This window comes from Cajanus cajan, chromosome 9, assembly GCF_000230855.2.
Source record: "Cajanus cajan strain Asha chromosome 9, NIPB_CcT2T_4, whole genome shotgun sequence".
Classification (NCBI taxonomy): domain Eukaryota; kingdom Viridiplantae; phylum Streptophyta; class Magnoliopsida; order Fabales; family Fabaceae; genus Cajanus; species Cajanus cajan.
In genome coordinates, this window is record NC_138525.1 from 11,043,567 (window position 1) to 11,066,306 (window position 22,740).

Sequence of the window (22,740 nt, forward strand, 5' to 3'; positions counted from 1 at the left end):
TAACATAACTTTCTTATTTTACATAAATTCTTACATAAAAATATTTAATTCTTAATTAATTGATAATCACTAGTTTTAAATATTTATTATAAAATAGAAATTAACTAAATGTTGTGTTTGTAAATTGAAGTTATTATTATTATTATTATTTAACTTTCTTAGTTTACAATTGTTAAAAAAAACCTTCTAATTTTACATAAATTTATTATATAAATTGAAGTTATTATAACTTTCTCATTTTACATAAATTCTTACTTTAAAAGATTTAACTCTTAATAATTGATAATCACATGTTTTATATATTTATTATAACATTTTCCTTAAAAATGAAGGTATATATAACATTTTCCTTAAAATTATTTTTAGCTTTTTGGGCTTTGGTCCTTACCCGTACAAAAAGTCTTTTAGTCAGTTAAAAGAGTCTGTTAGGTCTAAACTATGTCTTTTTATCTTTTGGTTGCTTCTTAAAACTTGAGTGTCGTAAAAAGTGTCTGTTAGGTTTAAACTATGTTCTTTTATCTTTTGGTTGCTTCTTAAAACCTGAGTGTCGTAAAAAGCGTTGCTTGTGAAGGAATAAGGATTTCAAGGAGAGGATCACTCTATTGCAACTTTACTTTTGCAAGAGTTTTTATCTAGGTAAGAGGAAAGTGAATTATCTCGTTTATGGGTGTTAATCAAATATTGGGTAACGAGGTTATCTTTCAACTTTTTAGATTTTATATCTCTTTTAGATGAATTATGTATGGATTGTTGAGTATTTTGTGCTAGGTGTGATTTTCTTATTGTTCACTTCAAAAGTTAAAAAAGATAGAATAGTTTAAGTATGTGTTTGAAATCAAATTCAAAACATAAATGATCACTTTCCCGATACATCCAATAGAAATAACAACAACAAAAAAAAAAATTCTCCATTAATTTAATGTAATTCTTGTTTAAATGTAAATCTTGAATGTGAATCAAAAGGTGTCCTAAAAAAAAATATACACAAAAAATATATTTCAGTTTCATTAATGACATGGATTAATAAAATAGATTCAAACTATGGTCTAATGATCATGAGTTAAAAATTAACCCTAATTAAGGTTTAGTTTCCTAGTTCATCATAAAAAAGGTGTGTTGGGTTAAGAACAAAAGAGGAAAATGAAAGAGTAGAAAACTTGTGATTTTAACAAGTATTATTTTGGGGGAAAATAGATTCTTGGCGGTGTTTTGACATGTAGGTTATTTTGTGCTGTGCATGGTGATGGTCTTCTCTGATTCAAATTCCACACACTCTCCAATTTGGTAATTTCACTTCTTCATTCCATTTCTTTACTTTACTTCACTCTACTTTCCCTCTCCGTTACTGCACAAAATCTACCTCTTAAATCCCCATGAGGATTCGCGTGGATTCGGTCTAGGGTTTCGGCTCAACGTGCATTCAATCCGATTGCAGAATTTCCAACTCTGAATTTCGACAGTTACCTTTTTTTGAAAAATGCACGTCCCTTTGGATCTATGGCGGGCTTCTTGACTCATTGAAATGGCCACTTCCCGCTTTTTTATTCTCTTATCATTTCTTCATGATAAGCTTCGTTTTCGCCGTGGACTGAACTGTGTTAATTTGAGCATTTGTGAACTTCATCGACACGTTCAATTCTGTGGTTTTATTTATTTTAAATATATTAGAGATAGTTCCTTTTTGCTGCTGAATGTTCAAAGCTGGTACCTTTGAGTCCGTGGTGTAGTTTTGATGTTATGATATTGTCCCCAAACGGAAAAGTAATGGTTCACTTTAGTGAGCTGAGTTTTAAAATGCTAATGGAAGGGGTGTTAGGCTTTACGTATTCTAGCAGTAGTGGGACTGGGAATGGTGCTCCTAATTGAATCTTTATTGGGTGAATGAATAATGCTTCATATGTTCATGTCATTTTGTAGTTCATTTTATTGTAGACTTGTCCTCTGTCTTTTAAAGTGTTGGGGGTTCCACATTGTCTAGTGATATGGATAAAATAGTGTTAAGTGTGGGACAATCCCCATCTGATTAGCTAAGCTCAAACCCAAATCTTAAAATGACACCAGAGTCCATCTTAATGGTTATTATTGAGTCTATTAAGTCACCTGTTACTGCCTTATTGGGCTGTTATTGGACAAGCTGTAAATGTTTATTCTTGCAAACTCTATGCTTGAGATGTTGAGTCCTTAGTAAGAGAGTGGGGGATGTTGGAAATTCCACATTGTCTAGTAATAAAACTAAAATAATGTGTCTAAGTGTAGAATAACAGTCACTCTGTGAGCTAGCTTTTAGTTAGGGTTGAATTAAACTTAAATGAAATATAATGCTATTAAGATATATATGAGGAATCCTACACTTTTCAACCCATTCTTTATTATTAATTAAAAAGTTTATGTAGGATCCACCCACTAAATAGGATGTGGGCCCCACCTCATTTTGTAAGTCCGGCATGAATTTCAATTGAAAGTAAATAAAGATTGTGCTGGAAAGAGTATGTTAGCATTTCTCATTTATAGATAACGCTAGCTTATGAGTTTGTTAAACTCAGTTTAACTTGGTGATGGTCAGCATCTAAAAAGTGTAATTGTAGTCATTTTTTTTTCCCATTGGATATGTGAATAGATTCCTTAAAAGTATGTCATTAATTTATGACTAGAATTTTCTTGAACAAGTGACTTGTGTAGTTGCTCAGCCTTGTAAAAATATATATTGACAGATGGCGGCACTTAAAAATGCTTCTAGCCGTTGCAATATTCAGTTTGCCTTTAATTTTATTGTACCGGAGAAAGAAAAGAGATGCTTAGGAATGGTATTTTCTTTAATCAGACAAAACTTTCAGAATAAGTCTCAATTTTTACTCCTTAGATTTGACATTTTTAAGTTTCATTTTGTCTAAATGTCAGAAATGGGATGTAGGATTTCTAACATAATGTGTTTCAATTTTGGTCACTTTCATTTTACTTGTGACAGCAAGTTCAATAAATTTTTGAAAACTTACCTTTTCTCTTTGGTTTTGATGACTATTGACTGGGGATTGGCTTGCCAAGATATTTAGACATATAAATTTTTAAGTTAAAAGAGTCTGTTAAGTCTAAACTAATATCCTTTTGTCTTTTGGTTGCTTCTTACTTGAGTACCGTAAAAAGTGCCGCTTGTGAAGGAATAAGGGTCTGAAGGAGAGGATCACCCTATTGCAACTTTACTTTTGCAAGAGTTTTTATCTAGGTAATAGGAAAGTGAATTATCTCGTTCATAGGTGTTAATCAAATATTGGGTAATGAAGTTATCATTCAACCTCTTAGATTTTATATCTCTTTTAGATGGATTATAGATGAATTGTTGAGTATTTTATGCTACCTGTGATTTTCTTAATGTTTAGAGTTTTATTGACATACATCGTGGACATAAAACTTGAGTTTTTGAGGTGCTGCTATGGAATCCTATGCTAGGGAAGTCACATTAACGGTCTTTGGATATAGATCTTAGGGTTCAGTTAGGTTTAGGAAATCCAGTTACACTCTATGACGAGGATGGATGAACTAGTGCAACCTTGTAACCTTAGTTAGCCATCAATGGATTTTCCTCCTAGTGAAAATGTTTAGTGTTAGTCACTTAGCTTAATGGCTCAGTCTACTTGCATGTACTTTTAGGCTATGCCCTTTGAGATGTGATTTTGAACTGGATACCAAATGCATAATTGCACTATAACATGAAAACATTGCATAAACATAATTAGATCTCATGAATGTGATTGAAATATATAATGTGTTGTATCATTGTCAAGTTGTGATTGTTTGTCCTTTATTTCACACCAAAAGCATGGATGAGATGTATTTTACCCATTTCTTGTTTGTTTTATTATTATATTTGTGTTAAATGTCATTTGTATATAAAAGGGACCGTTAATTGTTTATGACTTTTAGATGACTTAAGATGAAATTGTTTTAGTTGTTTTTTTTTTTTTCAATTGTTTTGATTTTAAACTTACGTATACCTTTTGGAATGCCAACTTTTTTATTAAGGTTTTTATTTACTGTTTACTTTTATACTGTTTACACAACTGGTTGTTAATGTAATTTTTATTTAACTTTACAAATTGTTTTGTAAAATTTAAGAAATTCCGCTTTTCCTTTTAATTATAAAATTTATTAATTATATTATATTAATTTAGGAAGATAGAAAGTGTCACATCAAAGATCTTAATTTAGTCATATTTATCATGAAATTCTTTTATACCATATTTTAAGTAAATAATTTAATGAGATATGTAAATCGATAATTATATAAAAATAAATACTACAGAAAATAATTAATTCTTATAGAATAAAAAATATTTTCACCTTATATTAATTAGAAATAAAATTTGAATTAGGTAAAAAAAATAAAATATAAACTAAACGACACAATTAAATATAATCAATTTAAATATGACGTTGGCTTAAACTTGAAGTAATCCAACTCATAACCACATTTGATACATACTTTTGAGTATATATTTCTCACGAGAGAAATACAGTCCATTGTTAAGATAGTTTAAATAAGAAAAGTATAAAAAAAAAATGGATAGATTATATATGATTTGAAGTTTTGTTTGAATCTGATTTTTCTAAAGTAAACCAATTGTTTGAATTAAAAAAAATAAGAATGTAAATAAATTTGATTTATAATAATTAATTGCACATAGTATTTTCATTAAAATAGGATATGCAATTTATAAATTAGATTTGACTTTTTTATGTGTAAAGTAAAAAAAAAAATTAAAATATGCATTTATGATTAATTTAAAGTGAATTAAGTGAACGCAAATAAATGGTAGATATAACATAACTTTCTCATTTTACATAAATTCTTTCTTTAAAATATTTAATTCTTAAATAATTGATAATCACTGGTTTTAAATATTTATTATAAAATAGAAATTAACTAAATGTTGTGTTTGTAAATTGAAGAAATTATTATTATTATTATTATTATTATTATTATTATTATTATTATTTAACCTTCTTAGTTTACAATTGTTAAAAAAAACCTTCTAATTTTACATAAATTTATCATATAAATTGAAGTTATTATAACTTTCTCATTTTACATAAATTCTTATTTTAAAAGATTTAACTCTGAAATAATTGATAATCATAGGTTTTATATATTTATTATAACATTTTTCATAAAAATGAAGGTATATACAATATTTTCCTCATCAGTACAAAAAGTCTTTTAGTTAGTTAAAAGAGTTTGTTAGGTCTAAACTAATATTTTTTTGTCTTTTGGTTGCTTCTTAAAACCTGAGTGTCATAAAAAATTCCGCTTGTGAATGAATAAGGATCTCAAGGAGAGGATTACTTTATTGCAACTTTACTTTTGCAAGAATTTTTATCTAGGTAAAAGGAAAATGAATTATCTCGTTTATGGGTGTTAATCAAATATTGGGTAGTAAGGTTATCTTTCAACTTTTTAGATTTTATATCTCTTTTAGATGGACTATGGATGGATTGTTGAGTATTTTGTGCTAGGTCTGATTTTCTTAATGTTCATTTCAAAAGTTAAAAAAGATAGAATAGTAAGTGTGTATTTGAAATCAAATTTAAAACATAAATGATCACTTTCTCCATACATTCAATAGAAACAACAAAAAGAAAAAATAATTTCTTCATTAATTTAATGTAATTCTTGTTTAAATGTAAATCTTGAATGTGAATCAAAAAGTGTCCTAAAAAAAATATATACAAAAAATATATTTCACCTTGATTAATGACATGGATTAATAAAATAGATTCAAACTATGGTCTAATGATCATGAGTTAAAAATTAACCCTAATTAAGGTTTAGTTTCCTAGTTCATCATAAAAAAGGTGTGTTGGGTTAAGAACAAAAGAGGAAAATGAAAGAGTAGAAAACTTGTGATTTTAACAAGTATTATTTTGGGGGAAAATAGATTCTTGGCGGTGTTTTGACATGTAGGTTATTTTGTGCTGTGCATGGTGATGGTCTTCTCTGATTCAAATTTCACACACTCTCCAATTTGGTAATTTCACTTCTTCATTCCATTTCTTTACTTTACTTCACTCTACTTTCCCTCTCCGTTACTGCACAAAATCTACCTCTTAAATTCCCATGAGGATTTGCGTGGATTTGGTCTAGGGTTTCGGCTCAACGTGCATTCAATCTGATTGCAGAATTTCCAACTCTGAATTTCGACCGTTACCTTTCTTTTGAAAAATGCACGTCCCTTTGGATCCATGGCGCGCTTCTTGACTCATTGAAATGGCCACTTCCCGCTTTTTTATTCTCTTATCATTTCTTCATGATAAGCTTCGTTTTCGCTGTGGACTGAACTGTGTTAATTTGAGCATTTGTGAACTTCATCGTTCAATTCTGTGGTTTTATTTATTTTAAATATATTAGAGATAGTTCCTTTTTGCCGCTGAATGTTCAAAGCTGGTACCTTTGAGTCCGTGGTGTAGTTTTGATGTTATGATATTGTCCCCAAACGGAAAAGTAATGGTTCACTTTAGTGAGTTGAGTTTAAAATGCTAATGGAAGGGGTGTTAGGCTTTACGTATTCTAGCAGTAATGGGACTGGGAATGGTGCTCCTAATTGAATCTTGATTGGGTGAATGAATAATGTTTCATATGTTCATGTCATTTTGTAGTTCATTTTATTGTAGACTTGTCCTCTGTCTTTTAAAGTGTTGGTGGTTCCACATTGTCTAGTGATATGGATAAAATGGTGTTAAGTGTGGGACAATCCCCATCTGATTAGCCAAGCTCAAACCCAAATCTTAAAGATGACACCAGAGTCCATCTTAGAGGTTATTATTGAGCCTATTAAGTCACCTGTTACTGCCTTATTGGGCTGTTATTGGACAACCTGTAAATGTTTATTCATGCAAACTCCATGCTTGAGATGTTGAGTCCTTAGTGGGAGAGTGGGGGGAGGTTGGAGATTTCACCTTGTCTAGTGATAAGACTAAAATAATGTATATAAGTGTGGATTAACCGTCACTCTATGAGCTGGCTTTTAGTTAGGGTTGAATTAGGCTCAAATGAAATATAACGCTATTAAGATATATGAGGAATGCTACACTTTTCAACACATTCTTTACTATTAATTGAAAAGTTTATGTAGGACTCACCCACTAAATAGGATGTGGGCCCCACCTCATTTTGTAACTCCTGCATGAATTTCAATTGAAAGTAAATAAAGATTGTGCTGGAAAGAGTATGTTAGCATTTCTCATTTATAGATAATGCAAGCTTATGAGTTTGTTAAGCTCAGTTTAACTTGGTGATGGTCAGCATCTAAAAAGTGTAATTGTAGTCATTTTGTTTTTCCCATTGGATATGTGAATAGATTCCTTAAAAGTATGTCATTAATGTATGACTAGAATTTTCTTGAACAAGTGACTTGTGTAGTTGTTCAGACTCGTAAAAATATACATTGATAGATGGCGGCACTTGAAAATGCTTCTAGCCGTTGCAATATTCAGTCTGCCTTTAATTTTATTGTACCGAAGAAAGAAAGAGATGCTTAGGAATGGTATTTTCTTTAAATCAAACAAAACTTGCAGAATAAGTCTCAATTTTTACTCCTTAGATTTGACATTTTTAAGTTTTATGTTGTCTAAATCTCAGAAATGTGATGTAGGATTTCTAACATAATGTATTTCAATTTTGGTCATTTTCTTTTTTACTTGTGACAGCAAGTTCAATAAATTTTTGAAAACTTACCTTTTCTCCTTGGTTTTGATGACCATTGACTGGGGATTGGCTTGCCAAGATATTTAGACGATATAAAATGGAATACTTATTGTCCAAGTAGGTCGTTTGAAGAATAAATGCACTTTCAGAGGTAAAAACTTTACATTGAAATTTTGGTTTACTTATTGTTGATCCACTACTTGATTGTTAAGAATGTTTTTAGTGCTTTTCATTTCTTTCATCTGTGGGTCTGGTGCATGATTAATGGCTTTGTTCATCAAACAAAGGTATTTCAGAATCCAACACTGATGGTTAAATTCTTTTGCCTTTAAGCTACGGGAAGAAGCGTCACGTTAAGAGCTGAGACAACTGGGAAATATGGAATGCAACAAAGATGAGGCGGCTAGGGCCAAAGAAATAGCAGAGAGGAAAGTTTCTGAAGGGGATTATGCTGGTGCAAAAAAATTTGCTCTCAAGGCTCTAAGTTTGTTTCCTGCACTGGAGGGTATTTCCCAGCTTTTAACAACTCTTGATGTTTATATCTCTTCCGAGAAAAAAATAAATGGAGAAGTGGATTGGTATGGTATACTTGGAGTGGTTCCATTTGCTAATGAAGAGATGGTTAGGAAGCAGTATAGAAAGCTAGCTCTCACTCTTCACCCTGACAAAAACAAGTCTCCAGGTGCAGAAGGTGCATTTAAGCTTGTTTCAGAGGCATGGAGTTTTCTATCGGATAAGGTTAAAAGACTAGCATATAACCAGAACAGGAAATCGAAAGGATTTCAGCATAATGCTCCCAACCATGTTGGGTCTCAATCAAAAGCACCCAGTTCAAATGGCTCTTATAATCTTAACAAGAATGCAACTTCAAGCGTGAGAGCTGGAAATAGTGATGCTCGGGCACATCCGACCTCCATTCCTACTGGAAATAGTGATGCTCGGTCACGTCCAACCTCCATTCCTCCTGGAAATAGTGATGCTCGGGCACAACCAACCTCCATTCCTCCTGGAAATAGTGATGCTCGAGCACATCCAACCTCCATTCCTCCTCCTCATACAAAGGCTGGTACCTTTTGGACTCTCTGCAATAGCTGCAGGACATATTATGAGTATCTCAGGACTTATTTGAATCAAACCCTTTTATGTCCAAATTGCAATGATGCTTTTGCGGCTGTGGAGACAGGCCCACCTCCCAATGTTTCTAAGTCATCTAATTTGTCTTCTAGGCAACATCCTCAGAAGTCTTCTCGGGAACATCCCAATGTTGGAAGGAAGCAGCCAGTGAATCCAGGAAAAACTGGTGCAGTTTCTCAAAATTTACAATCCAGCAGTTCTACAGGCACATCTTTTAATAACACAAACTTCCAGTGGGGCCCCTTCTCTAGAATGGCTGGTTTTGTTAGAAGAGATGGATCATCATCTGTTGCTGCGGCAAATGTTAAGCAGCAGTCAAGTGAGACAAGAAGAGGTGAGGGAGCCCCGTCAATTGCCGCCCAGGAGAGGAGTCATTTGCATAAGAGGCCTGATGGTCCTTTTAGCAATGTCGAAAATCCTAAGGAAAATCCCATGAAGAAAACAAGGACAGACGATATTTATGTGTCTAATGCAAATCATACGACCATGAGAAATGGATCAAACAGTTTTGGCCATTTTTATGAATCAGGAAAAGCTAACATGGGAACAGAAAGGACTCATGGTTTTTCAGGTATTGGTATCAAGCGATACAGCATGAAAGAGTTGTCGTCCTTTGAATTACGTAATATGTTGATTGGTAAGGCACATACTGAAATTCACAAGAAACTTCAAGAATGGAGAACGATGGCTGAAGCTAAGATTACAATCAAGGACAAAGGAAGCAGGACACAGAAAAGTGCATTCAATGGCAAAACAACTGGTTCAGAGAAGCATGGAGGTTCCACTATTAATGGCAACAGGCATGTGGACACTGATTCTATCCCAGTCGCGGGTGATGATACTGTAAAGGAGAAGTCGGCCTATGTAACAATGAACGTTCCAGATCCTGATTTTCACAATTTTGACTTGGATAGAACTGAAAATTCCTTTGCAGAGGACCAGGTCTGGGCTGCTTACGATAATGATGATGGAATGCCCCGCTATTATGCTAGAATTCACAAGGTGGTTTCAACAAAGCCATTTAGAATGCGGATCAGTTGGCTTAACTCTCGAAGCAACAGTGAATTGGGCCCAATAGATTGGGTAGGTTCTGGTTTTTACAAAACCTGTGGGGATTTCAGGACTGGCAGGCATGAAATAACTGAATCATTAAATTCCTTTTCACATAAGGTAAGGTGGACAAAAGGCGCCAGAGGAGTTGTTCACATCTTTCCTGGGAAGGGAGAAGTCTGGGCTCTCTATAGAAACTGGGCTCCTGATTGGGATGAAAATACTCCAGATGAAGTTATACACAAGTATGATATGGTGGAAGTGCTTGAAGATTTCAATGAAGAGGAAGGTGTATTGGTCACACCACTTGTTAAGGTTGATGGTTTTAAGACGGTGTTTCACAGACACAGTCATGATCAGGCAAGAAAGATTCCTAAGGTCGAGATGTTTCGATTCTCTCATCAGGTTCCTAATTACTTCCTTACGGGGCAAGAAGCTCATAATGCTCCAAAGGACTGTCGAGAGTTGGATCCAGCAGCTACTCCTTTAGACTTAATTCAGACAGCAGCTGAAGCTAACGAGGCGTCGGATAATGTTGGAAAAACAAAGGGAGACACTTTCCCAGGATCACCTGAAAAAGAAGCTGCAGGTAAGGGGGAGAATGCTTCAAAGCCTAGTAGAGCAGACATGTTAGACGAGGATGGTAAAACAGGTAAAACATCATAGATGACCCTGCACAGTATAGAAAGGTAAAGTGACGGATTATGCAAACAGGCTTAAGAAATTAAATTCAAGATTGGTGAAAATATACATTCATAGGTTATTTTTCATTTTGCAAGCCTGACCCCGACAATTTTATAGAGCTTTTTGGTGTCATGATTGGATGGTAGGGATTCACAGCATTTGGGTTTTGCTGTGTAATTTTGAGACCGGTTATTCATATAGTTATCGGTATACTCCACAAGTTTTCATATTCGACAGGCTATATGATTAGACTTGCAATTTTGAAATCTGGGTTTTACTCGTCTTTTGCTTTTGCTTTGCGTATCCGGTTGATGGGCATGCCTATTCTCTATTGTCATGTTTGAAGTTTTACTTAGACGCAGGCTAGCAATGAATTGAAGAGTAGACGTACAGAATTGAGAGTGAACACCAAATGTGAGCAGTATGTTACACTTGCCTCGATTTTGAAACAAGAAAACGAAAAATTCAAGTATAGATTTTCACATAGAATATATTTTTTTTCTTTTTCTCTTTTATTTGTTTTAAAGTAAATTACGTTACTTTTTACTAATATATAAGAGTATCATATTATATTTTTATGTTAAAATATAAAATATATTCTATTGAATTTAATGTGATTAACATAAATTACATTTTTTTTGAGAGATATAAGTATTAAATTATCCTCTCTTTGTATGTTAAAATTTAGGAAAATTACACTTTTATTTCTTAAAATTATATTAAAATATACTCATTATTGTCCTTATTGTTAGGCAGAATTTAGAAGAAAATGTAATTTTTTTATATAACACTTTACAATTTTTATAAAATAATAATTTTATTTTTTATTATATGTTTTTATTAAAGATTATGAGAATATATGTTTCTTATTGTTAGGTAATGAGACGAAAATTTCAGAAATAAATATTTTTTCTCAATTTAATCTGTAACCATTTAGAACTATATACAAATCATTTTCTTTAAAATATTTTATTTATTTATTTAATCTCATAATCACCAACTATATTATTTTTCTATTCATATTTTATTATTTTTAAACAGAGAAACACTATCTTTTTTCCTAGTCTATCTATATCTATATGATATATAAATTGGACATACCCTAAATCTTCCTTTCATCTCCCCTTTTCTAATTTTTTTTCTCTCAATTGTCTACGTATTTCACTCCGTGGTCAATTTGTCATGGTTGAAAAAAAGCTTTATTTTTACTCTCACTCTACCACAATACTATTATTCAATGTTGTTTACATTCAAATATATATATATATATATATATATATATATATATATATATATATATTTATTTATTTTTTCTTTTATTATCATCTTTTTCTCCCAAAACCCTAAAAAATATATAGAAGAATGTTTTCCTTACTAGTTTATACTATGCATAAAGGATACTCTTTTTAGTGATATTTTTTAATTTCCATTTCTATATATACCTTTTTACCTCTTATTTATATACTTTTTCATTTTACTCTAAAATTGAAAAGTAACTACCAACAAAATAATATATTATTTTAATGCAGGAAAAAAGAAATAAGATAATACAATAACAATCTATTTATTTTATTTTTCAATGACCTCTTTTCCTACTAGTTTATACTTTTTATTAAGGGGATATATTTCTTTAGTTTTCACATTTTTTAGATATTTATACTCCTTTATTATATACTAATTAGGAAAAAGGAACTGTGTCTATCTTTATATATTAAACATGAATTTCTATTTTGTGTCTAATTTTTTTTATGAACTTTTTCTTTAGTAAAATGGTTTATAAGGAGTTTTTTTAACTTCTTCTCTAATTTTTTTTTTCATCATAATTATTTATGAATTAAATATTAATAATTTTAAAATAAATTTTTGTTACAAGACAAATTATTTATCATAAATGTAAAATGTAATTTATATCTTCAAAATATTTATATATACTAATTTTAAATTTAATTTATATATTTAAACATAATACTTATACATGTATAATTTATTATAAATTTTAAAAAATTGCATGTGCATTGCACATGCTAAACTACTAGTATATTATATATTACACTATATATTTATCTTTTTTTCTTCTATACTATATATTGTATGTTATATTATAGTTATTGTGTAACTTCTTTTTAGACTCCACATTTTTTGGATCATTACATTCCCAATAATTATTTCACTCACTATTATTTAACTTTAATGTTAAAATTTTTTATTTTTAATTTATTATTTTAAATTCTATTTTTTATTTTAATTTATCCATATCTATATTAGATATAATCTATATGAAGACAATATGAGTTAGCCTAATACTAGGGGAAAAGAGGTTGGGGTAGAAGTGAGAGGACCTAGATTTGGTCCTCGTTGCGTTTTTGTAATCTTCCTATGGATAATATATATATATATATATATATATATATATATATATATATATATATTATAATCTATAATTTATAATAATATATAAATTTAATATTTGTTATATTTAATATTAATCTATTCGTGTATTAATTTTTGTATAGTAATTGTTGTACTACACATATTAAATTATCTTACCTTTTTTATATTTTATTTTTAATTAAAATAAATACATAAGGCACAAAGTGCCTTAATCCCATTAGTATAGATAAATGAGATATTGGATGTATAACTCATTTTTTATCTCTACTTTTTTTTAGACCATTATCTCTATATCTATTTTTAATTATTTAATATCCAAATACAAATATTTTAGCCTATACATTTCATAGACTAAATTTTTATTATACATAACTAAATTCTATAATAAATTATATATGAACATAAATATTATATTTGAATATATAAATTATATTAAAAATTTGAATAAATAAATGTCTTTAAACATGTAAAATATATTTTTGATTCAAGTTAAATAACTTATATTGTGGTAAGAAATTAATTTTCATAATTGATAATTTATTTTAAAAATATTAAACTTATTTCTTAAGTACATAAAATAAATAAAAAATGTAATTTGATAAGAAGTTAAAAAAAATCTTAAAAACATTCCTATCGAAGAATAATCTTTAAAAATATTCTAGCATGAGATAGTTATTCGAGTTTAATATATAAGAATTTTTTTGGTAGATAATATATGGGGGTTTGATTATGTAACTTATATATTTTATTTATTTATTAAATAAATATTTAAAGTGTAACGACTTGCTATAGTTCTTATGCTAGATGACATATTTACTAGCAGTGAGACAACTACTAACTTAGGATTATATCTATAGGTATGGGAATATGTACTATATATTATACATATAAAGGTAAAACAATTATACAAATATATACAATATAAGTACAATATCCCAATAAAAGTAAACTATACAACCTAAGATATCAATCAAGCAACTTCTACACACAGTACAACACACTAGTAGTAACAAAAAAACTATGCTCCACCATCTACTAGATGGTCTCCACTACACATCATCTCAACCTATCCATACTCTACTCCATATCAAGTATGACCATCATAATCTAAATCACATGTATACACATAAGAGTAAACTAGAGTTTAAAACATCAACATATATAACAAGATTATATAACACAACTTATTTTTTAGCATCAACATTTTAGCACATTCAATGCTATCAACTTTATAACTACATTTACTACAACATAAGGTCAACTTAAAAAAGACAACATTAACTACTCAGTTTTCAACATATCAGCATATTTCATCATGGGTCAACATTGCATATAAACAACACAATTAAATTAACACATTATATGCACAACACAACAACTATATGTGTAATCCTACATTTCAACTAGGAGATTTCCTACAACATAAGATGAACAATTTAAGTGACTTGATCCTACTAAATCAATAACACAGGGTAATCTTTTTGACTTGCTAGATCAACAACATATTGGATGTTAATCCACAACATAATAACTTGGTTTCTCAGATATCGTTACTTCAAGGAAGTCTAGTATCACTGTTAGGGTAAAACATCTGGGTATGGGTCCACAACAACATTAACTAGCTTAACTAAGCCTCCTATGAGATTAGTTCATTGATTACCCTTCAAATACTAGGTCCTTCCAATACTCGATCAGGAACTAAGTTCTCAACTTCATACTTTACTCGGTTGGTCACTTGTAATCAATATAACTCGACCTGACCCTTATACTATGATTGCTTTATACACGTGCGTCTCGACCTTGCACACACAGTGTACCAACTAAGGTTTTAGAGGAGAGTCAACACAACTATCCACTTTAAATGTCAACTTCCCAAGAAGTTTTTTTTTTTAACAAATTGGGTTCTTAGAGCACCACAACACTATATCCACACAGTGAGATATTCAACTTTTTAAAAGAGATTTCTCCTCTAGTTCTAGGTTAATCAAAATAGCTCAACAACATTATGGTTAAATTCTTGAAGAATTCTCAACATTTATCATCTCACCAACACAACAACTTGCATATTCAACACAACTACACGACTAACACACATCTCAAACCATATTCAACTTCTTAACCATCATTCATCTCAAAACATCTTCATATATGGAATAAACAATGCTTAAAAACTTTAGAGTATGTAACATAGACTTATTTTCATCTTATATTCAACAAATTTTCAGTCCAAAATAAGTTTCCATTTAGTAATTAGCACCCAACGCCAAACACCCAGGCCCAACGCAATAGAGACAAGGAACCCTTTACCTCGCCCACACCTAGCATCACATAACCTAAACCCAACATGGATAAGGTTGAGGCCCTTGAAGCCTCATGCTTGGCGTAGCAAAGTACCATGCTTGACCTCATTTCAGGTAGAGAATCCCTACCTAACTCACACTTGGCGTCACCATATCGATGCCTGATGTCATCCAGACAAAGAGCTGTAGTTTGACCATGTTGGGTGCTACTCAACCTTGGGTCCAGCATAACCAAGTTAGATGCCTTCCAATTCCCTCACATTCGACATTATTCCAACCTGAGATGACCATTTTTCCTCATGCTTGACACCATCGATCCTACACTCCATGTGATCAAGATAGAGAGCCTCATATTGGAACGATGCCCAGCGTCTTGAGGCGCACCTGGTGTGATATCAAAATTTTGCATGTGTAGATCCCAATTTTGACCCAAAACCTGAAATCCAACGAAGGACCCACACATGCAACATTAAACCATAGTTATCTACGTTACAATCAACACACATATACACTTATAATCAATATGCAATCATAATTCATTCAAAACAATCACATTCTTGCTATGAACCTCAAACCCCAACCTTCGCATAAACCTTCTCTATTTCAATCAACTCAACCATAATATTTCGAAGTCCAAACAATATTCAACACCTCAATCATCCAACAAATCCAAAATTCAACATAGAAACAACTAATCTAGCTTCTCTTACCTCATGATCAATCCAAAAAGTGAGAAAGAAAAGGAGAAGATCCCATGTGACTTTGAGAAGCCCCACATGGCTACACTAGCCTGATTCAAGGTTCTTACTAACCTAAATCAACAAACAACACTTTACTTAGAATCAAGAAAGTAAAAGGGAATAATTTAGAGTTGAAGAAAACTCACGAATCATAGTCCTTCTCTTTAGAACTTTCTCTCTCTAAAATTCCGAGAACTTGAGTTTATAAGGTTCTATTCTAAATAAAAACCTTATATACTCTTGCTCAAACTGATCCTTTGCCTATGGAAACCTTCACCATTATTAAAACTCATAAGGAATCCTCAGATTCTTGAGTTCCTCAACACATGGCACAACTCAACTTAACAACACTAACCTAAAATAATAATAATACATATGTTTAATAATAATAATAATAATAATAATAATAATAATAATAATAATTAAAAAAAATAGAAATCTAAAAAATATAGATGTTACATAATAGTGAGTGATCTAATAATTATAAGGAATATAATGGTCTCAAAAAGGAAAAAACAAAAAGAAATTATATAATCATTATAGAAGGGAAAAAGAGTCCCTATGTGCCTCTACATATTTATGAAAAACAATAACCATAAAAATATCAAAAGATACTAAAAAGATAGTGTTAGTACTTTATTTAGTGGGAGAAGATAATTATTTAACAATGATTTTTATTAAAGAAGATAATATGAAATCAATTAGCGAGAGAAAACAATTATCGACCAATGGTTGTTAATTAGAATGACAAATAGTGATAAAAATAAATTTTTTAAATGAATTAATATAGATAAACAAGTTAAGCCAAAAAGTAGTGTTCCTTTTATATATAGTATATATATATTATAACTATAAATTTCAAAATATATTTTTTAATTTTATACATACATAATTTATTTTATTTATTATTTTAGTAAATTACTTTAAATGTAGTTATATATTTTACAATTTTTTATAAAGTGGATGAATCTCAACGAACTAAAAATTGAAAATCTTATATAATATTCTTTAGTGATGTTAAATTAAATAATCTAAATTATATATTTTAATATAATTTTAAGAAATAAACATGTAATTTATTCTATATTTTAAAATATGATGGAAGAATAATTTAATACTTGCATCTATTAAGGAAGAAGGGTGTAATTTACGTTAATGTTTAATATAAATTAATTTTTGATTATCGATTTTGGAACACTGTATAAACTATTTTTATAAAAAGAAAAATACTCTCGTATCTTTATAGAGGGTAATATAAGTTATTACTCTAAAACAAACGAAGGAGAGAGTGAAAAAAATTCTACGTTAAATACTGAAATATATTTATACTTAGATTTTTACGTTTTTTTTTTCGTAATTTGAGCAGGTATAACATGCTACTCATACTAGCTGCTCTGCTCACAATTTTGCATATCTGATTTTGAATTCATGAATCCAACGGTAGTTATGAAACTTGCGCACCATGAATGACTTGATAGAATTGCGCATGCTAACCTTCGTCTTACTTGCACTAGATTCGGTGCATGTCTGGATTCACGTTTCCAATTCACGTTTTAACCGATTTGACCCAGAAATAAAAAATTATAGCATTTTATTTTTACGTCGTTTATGTGAGTCAAGCCCGGAAAACGTGAAACCAAATACACTGTCAATATTTGCTTGCAGTTTGATACAAAATCCAACGATACCTATCACCTATTTATAATTGTACTTCATTATTTTAATCTCAAGTCCGCCCCCACCTCTCCCCCATTTTTTTTTAAATCAATACATGTTTGTGTGGTGTTGGAGAGATTTTATTTTATTTTATTTTTTATTTCAGAAGTATGTGTAGATAAAATCGAGTTTTAGTTAATCACTAAGCGGATATTATTATTTAATTTGAAAATTTCTAATATATTATTGAGTTTTTGCCTTATGATTATAAGAAAAAAAATTTGTCATGAAGTACTTGGATTCCTTAAACCAAGATTTAGGATTCGACTTATCTTACACATGAAGTTACAATTGAAAATATTAATTTATCCTATAAGGATCAAGTGATGGACTCGATAAAAACGAGTTTGCCTCTAATAAAAAATTAAAAAGTTTAACACTTTCAACGATAAAATGAAGATATATAATGAACTTAATTAAGGATGAGAGAGTAGGGGCAACTACTACAATGGTTCAATGTGGAATAAACATTTCTCTACCCATTCTAAGGGGTTGTTGTTTGCTTCTTGTTGATAGTTTCTTTGGAAGTCTTGTAGTGCTCGCATCTTCGATGACAAAGAACGACCTTACTGAAATACTGGTATATTATTAATCAAGTGATATTCTAAGTTTGAATTATGTCATCATTATTGTAATTCCTATGGATGAAAAAAAGTGATGTTCATTCTTGATGTGATCTCCTAAGCAGCTAATTTCTATTTCGTGGAAGGCCCCACCTTTTCGATCAGTCAGTGACTCAAAGTGAATGTGGATGGTTGCTCATGTGGGAACTCGGTAGAGTCTAGGTTTGGAGGGCTTATACGAGATGATATGGGTCAATAAATCAAGGGTTTTAGTGGTTCATGCAGTTTTACTACCAACATTAATGCTGAGTTACATGCCATTCTTCAAGGCTTGAGTGTGGTCTAAGAAACAGGTAAGGTTTTAGTTTTTTGTGACGGTGACACAACCATTGCACTGCAATTGCTCAACCAATAAGATGATATTACCTTACATCCTTATGCAACCATTATTCAAAATATTAACTTTAAGAGTAAGAACTAGAACTTGACCTTCAAGCATGTTTTCTAGGAGGCCTATCAATGCACCAACTGGTTGGAACACCAAGGATCTGCATCAACATCCTTAGTGGTTTTGGATGCTTGCCTAGCTGAAATGAGGCATCTTGTATTTGCAGATGCTTCTAGTGCATCCTTTGTTATGATGTACTTTTATGCTTCTACTCATAAAAAAAATTCTTACTTGAGTTTTTAAATAAATGGACATTTGTATCAACATCACAACTAATAAACAATAATTACATAATGTTTTATGGGTTTAATTATCCTTTTAGTGTTTATAGTTTCATAAAATTTACCTTTTAATTCCTATAATTAACAATATTTCATTTTAGTTCTTATGTATCTATTTTTTTTTAGTTTCAATAGTTTCATTAATCTTACCTCTTGATCCTATAAAAATATATGACAAGGGCAAAAAGAAAATAAAATGATATGTATAAAGATTAAAATGAAACCTCTTAATTATAGAGATTAAATGATAAAATTATAAAACTATATGATCAAGAGAATAATTAAACTTATTTTATATTATTAAAGCATCATATTTATCTTCAAAAAAAAATTTAATAACCGTGCAATTTTATACAAAGTGACTATGCAAACACAAGAGATCCATTCTTGAGTGATTCCGGTGGAGATAAACCCAAATTCTATCTAGAGAGACCCGTTCAACAAGAAGTTATGATCCTGTCCAAAGTGATCTTAATTCAATAAATTAATTAATCCTTTTTAATTTGTAAATTTATTACATGTATTTTTTTTATTAATATTATTAAAAAATTTCCATGAAAACTCTTATTTATATTTAAATAAGTGCTTAAAATCATTATTTTATTACAAATAATTCAAAATATTAAAATTTATCATGCTATCTTTTTTAAATCATTTAAAATATTAAAAATACTATATTATTAAAAATAGTAAAAACATACATTTTAAACTAGAATATAGTTTTGATATTTAACTTTTTTACATAAATAATTTGAACATAAATCAAAAGTTAAACAAATTAAACCAATTTTTTTTTCCAGAAATTTTGAATAAAACAAAGGAAATTTCTCCATATTTTAAGTCAAATTCAAAAAATCAAATCGGCCATGCCTATGATATTAATTTATTACAAACATAGCTCTTTTGCAAGCTCTTAATCTAGATTTCAATTTTTTCATAGTAACCCATTTAATGTCATCTGGGATGATGTCCTAGATAAATTTGTAATAAAATTGATTGAGATGTCTCATTTCATTTTAGGATATCCAAAATTTGCAAATCACTTAAAGAATTGGGCATAAAACAAATCCAAAGTTTATACTTTTTCATAAAGCAAACTTAGAACGTATAACGACAAGAAATGGTGAATGTGATAATAAAGATAAGGAAGAAAAACTTTTGTTAACAATGATATACTAATTTACTTTTCAACAAGAGTCATATCTATTTCCTTCAATACAATATTTCCAATGTAACTACCCATTTACGATAGAGCGTTTATTATCTTTTCAGACTATAACAACTTGATATTATCCTAAATATCACTTAACCTAAGTATTATTCAAAACGTCTTCAGGCTCTACACTTCTTAATTTGTATCTCAGGTTACTTACACACAAGTGTAAAAGAAATACTGATTGAAGTGATCTTACAATTTAAGTGCAAATGCAACACTTGGTATGGATAAATAAATATGTTTACAGGTGTGTACAAATATTGTTTAATGAAGATTTTCAAAGATTCTTTTTTAGATGAAGAGAGTTCATTTAGTCTAGCTTCTAACTAGTACTTCTAACTTCTTCAAGTCTTCATTCTACAGAAAATAGTGAAAGATTCATTTAGAGAGAACATTCTTCTCGTTTGAAGTGCATTAAATGCATGACTAAATCTTCATGTAACTTTTGAGGAGAAAAAGTTTGACAAAAACAATGAGCGTGACAATTTATACCTAAAAAATGTGTTCTTTTTCTTCTAATAGGAAAAAATATGTTTATGTCTTCCTTTTATTTTTGGGTTGCTTCCCTATATAATGATAGAAAATTTTGATCCTTGTACTTCAAGGTTAGCAACCATCAACTTTAAACTTATTTTTTTAACAAAAGGTTGGAGTGCTAAGGCATCACAATGCGGAATGTGATCCTAGCAAGGCGAGCAACACAACGAAAAATTGTATAAGAAGAGAAATGAGATACAAAAGGTGAGGGAACCAAACTAAAACCCACACAAAAACTAAAAAAGCAAAAAAAGAAAAATCAAGAGAACTTAGAAGTCTTAACAAATCTAGACCGGGTTCTAAGCCCAAAAGAAACAACAAGATGTTTCTTCTTTTTCTAGCTTTTAGATACAACATGCTGGAATGGTTAAGCTTCCTCTTGAGCCATCCTATCATCCAAGTTGAAAATTTTTTCCATAAGGAGGTTTAAATCATGCAGAACATCAAATTCAAATTCATCCTTCAAGGAACGTGGGGCAAATTGAATATCAAAAGTAAGTTGTAGTGCAACATGATCCATAGGTGGGTTAGGTACTACGAATTTCACATATTCAAAATCAAACAAGTCCTTCAAGCTACGCATGACATCCAATGAGTTTCCTATTATAGATTTTGTTTAGTTTAATTCATGATCAATTGGTGCAATAAAATTTGAGAAAGAAATTGGAATCGAAACAACAAAAGGCATCTTGGATGGCAACACCAAAGTGTGTTGTAGTGAGACAATTTTTGCCTCAGACTCTGCAAAGAGTATCAAATCCTTATGCTTAGTAGCAAAACTAGGATTTGCACTAAGAGCAATCACAGGAATAACAAACCTACCCTTGCACATGAGCATAATCAACTATACCAACACTAGGAACAACATTAGAAAATGCAATATGATTAACCATGTTTTTGTTTCCACCTTTGTGTCAATCAACACACAATCATCATAAGTGTCTGCACTACATGAAGAAAAATTTGCTACAGATCCAACAACAACTTACATATTAATTGGAGCAAGTGGGACAACTAAATCAAGGTTAGAAACAAGTTCAAGATTAACTACAACACCTGCTATAGTAGAAACTGCATAATCATTGACTTGCTTTGCAACAATCACAACAATAGGAGCGTCAATCCCTCTAGGATGAACAACTGAAGCCAAGGAACCATGTAAGTAAATAATGGTATCAATATCATCAATTGCTACATCACTCGAGACTGTGTATCACCAACAACTCCATGAGCTACATATTGAATTCAAATCCTTTATGTTTTAATTATGGCAAACCTTATGAACAAAAGTCATAATACTTTTAAGTATTTATGCTACTGATGGGTTTGCTTAGTATATTCAAAGTATCAATTAAAGTAAACTCAAGATTGATTCAAAATTACTCTTAGAAGGTCAATGAGAAAGAACAAGCTTAAGCCAAATAAACTAGAATCAATATGGGCATAAATATTAGAATGAAACTTCAAAAGGTAAAACTCAGAAAAACTCAAAATGGATGTCTTAACTACGCATTATATAGTAAAAATCTTTAGGAGACTACAAAGTCCATTTGTGTAATATCTTGAGTTCTAGGAGTTCATTGGAGGAGATCTAGGTGGTTATGAAAATCCTGAAGAAGTATCTACATTCTTCATGAAGAAGTCAATAGCTTATATGGAGTAAATCATTTGCAAAATTGCAAAAGAAGTTGTAAATGATATTGATCTTAACTGCAAAACATAGCTATTGTATGTTGCACATATCTTGAGTTGTAGATATTCTCGAGACAAACTTTGTGTCTATGAAAACTAGAACAATTATCTACAAACTTTATGCAAAACTTGTACACTAGAAAAGTCTAGATCATGGACAAAAATGGCAATCAAGATGGAAACATCGTTTTGAGTTGCAACACTAACATAATGCAATATTTGGAGCATATATGGACTTGTAGGCATGCGTTGAAGCCAAAATTGGTGGCTATGGAAAGACAGAAACATTATC

At 30.4% G+C, this 22,740-nt stretch overlaps 1 protein-coding gene across 5 annotated transcripts; it reads left to right on the top strand.

Annotated features, from left to right (window-relative positions):
- Nucleotides 1-1,035: 1,035 nt before the first annotated feature.
- Nucleotides 1,036-10,851, top strand: LOC109791144 (DnaJ heat shock amino-terminal domain protein). Of its 5 annotated transcripts, none has more exons than XM_083063298.1 (3): nucleotides 1,037-1,284; nucleotides 7,776-7,847; nucleotides 8,030-10,851. In XM_083063298.1, exon 3 carries the CDS (start codon nucleotides 8,075-8,077, stop codon nucleotides 10,544-10,546), a length of 2,472 nt encoding a protein of 823 aa, XP_082919424.1. In that variant the 5' UTR covers nucleotides 1,037-1,284; nucleotides 7,776-7,847; nucleotides 8,030-8,074; the 3' UTR covers nucleotides 10,547-10,851. The 5 variants fall into 5 exon arrangements, with proteins under 5 accessions (XP_082919425.1, XP_082919424.1, XP_082919423.1 ...); XM_083063297.1 differs by lacking the exon at nucleotides 1,037-1,284 and adding an exon at nucleotides 5,125-6,020 and having other exon boundaries at nucleotides 7,699-7,847; XM_020350417.3 differs by lacking the exon at nucleotides 1,037-1,284 and adding an exon at nucleotides 5,125-6,020.
- The last annotated feature ends 11,889 nt before the right edge of the window (nucleotides 10,852-22,740 follow it).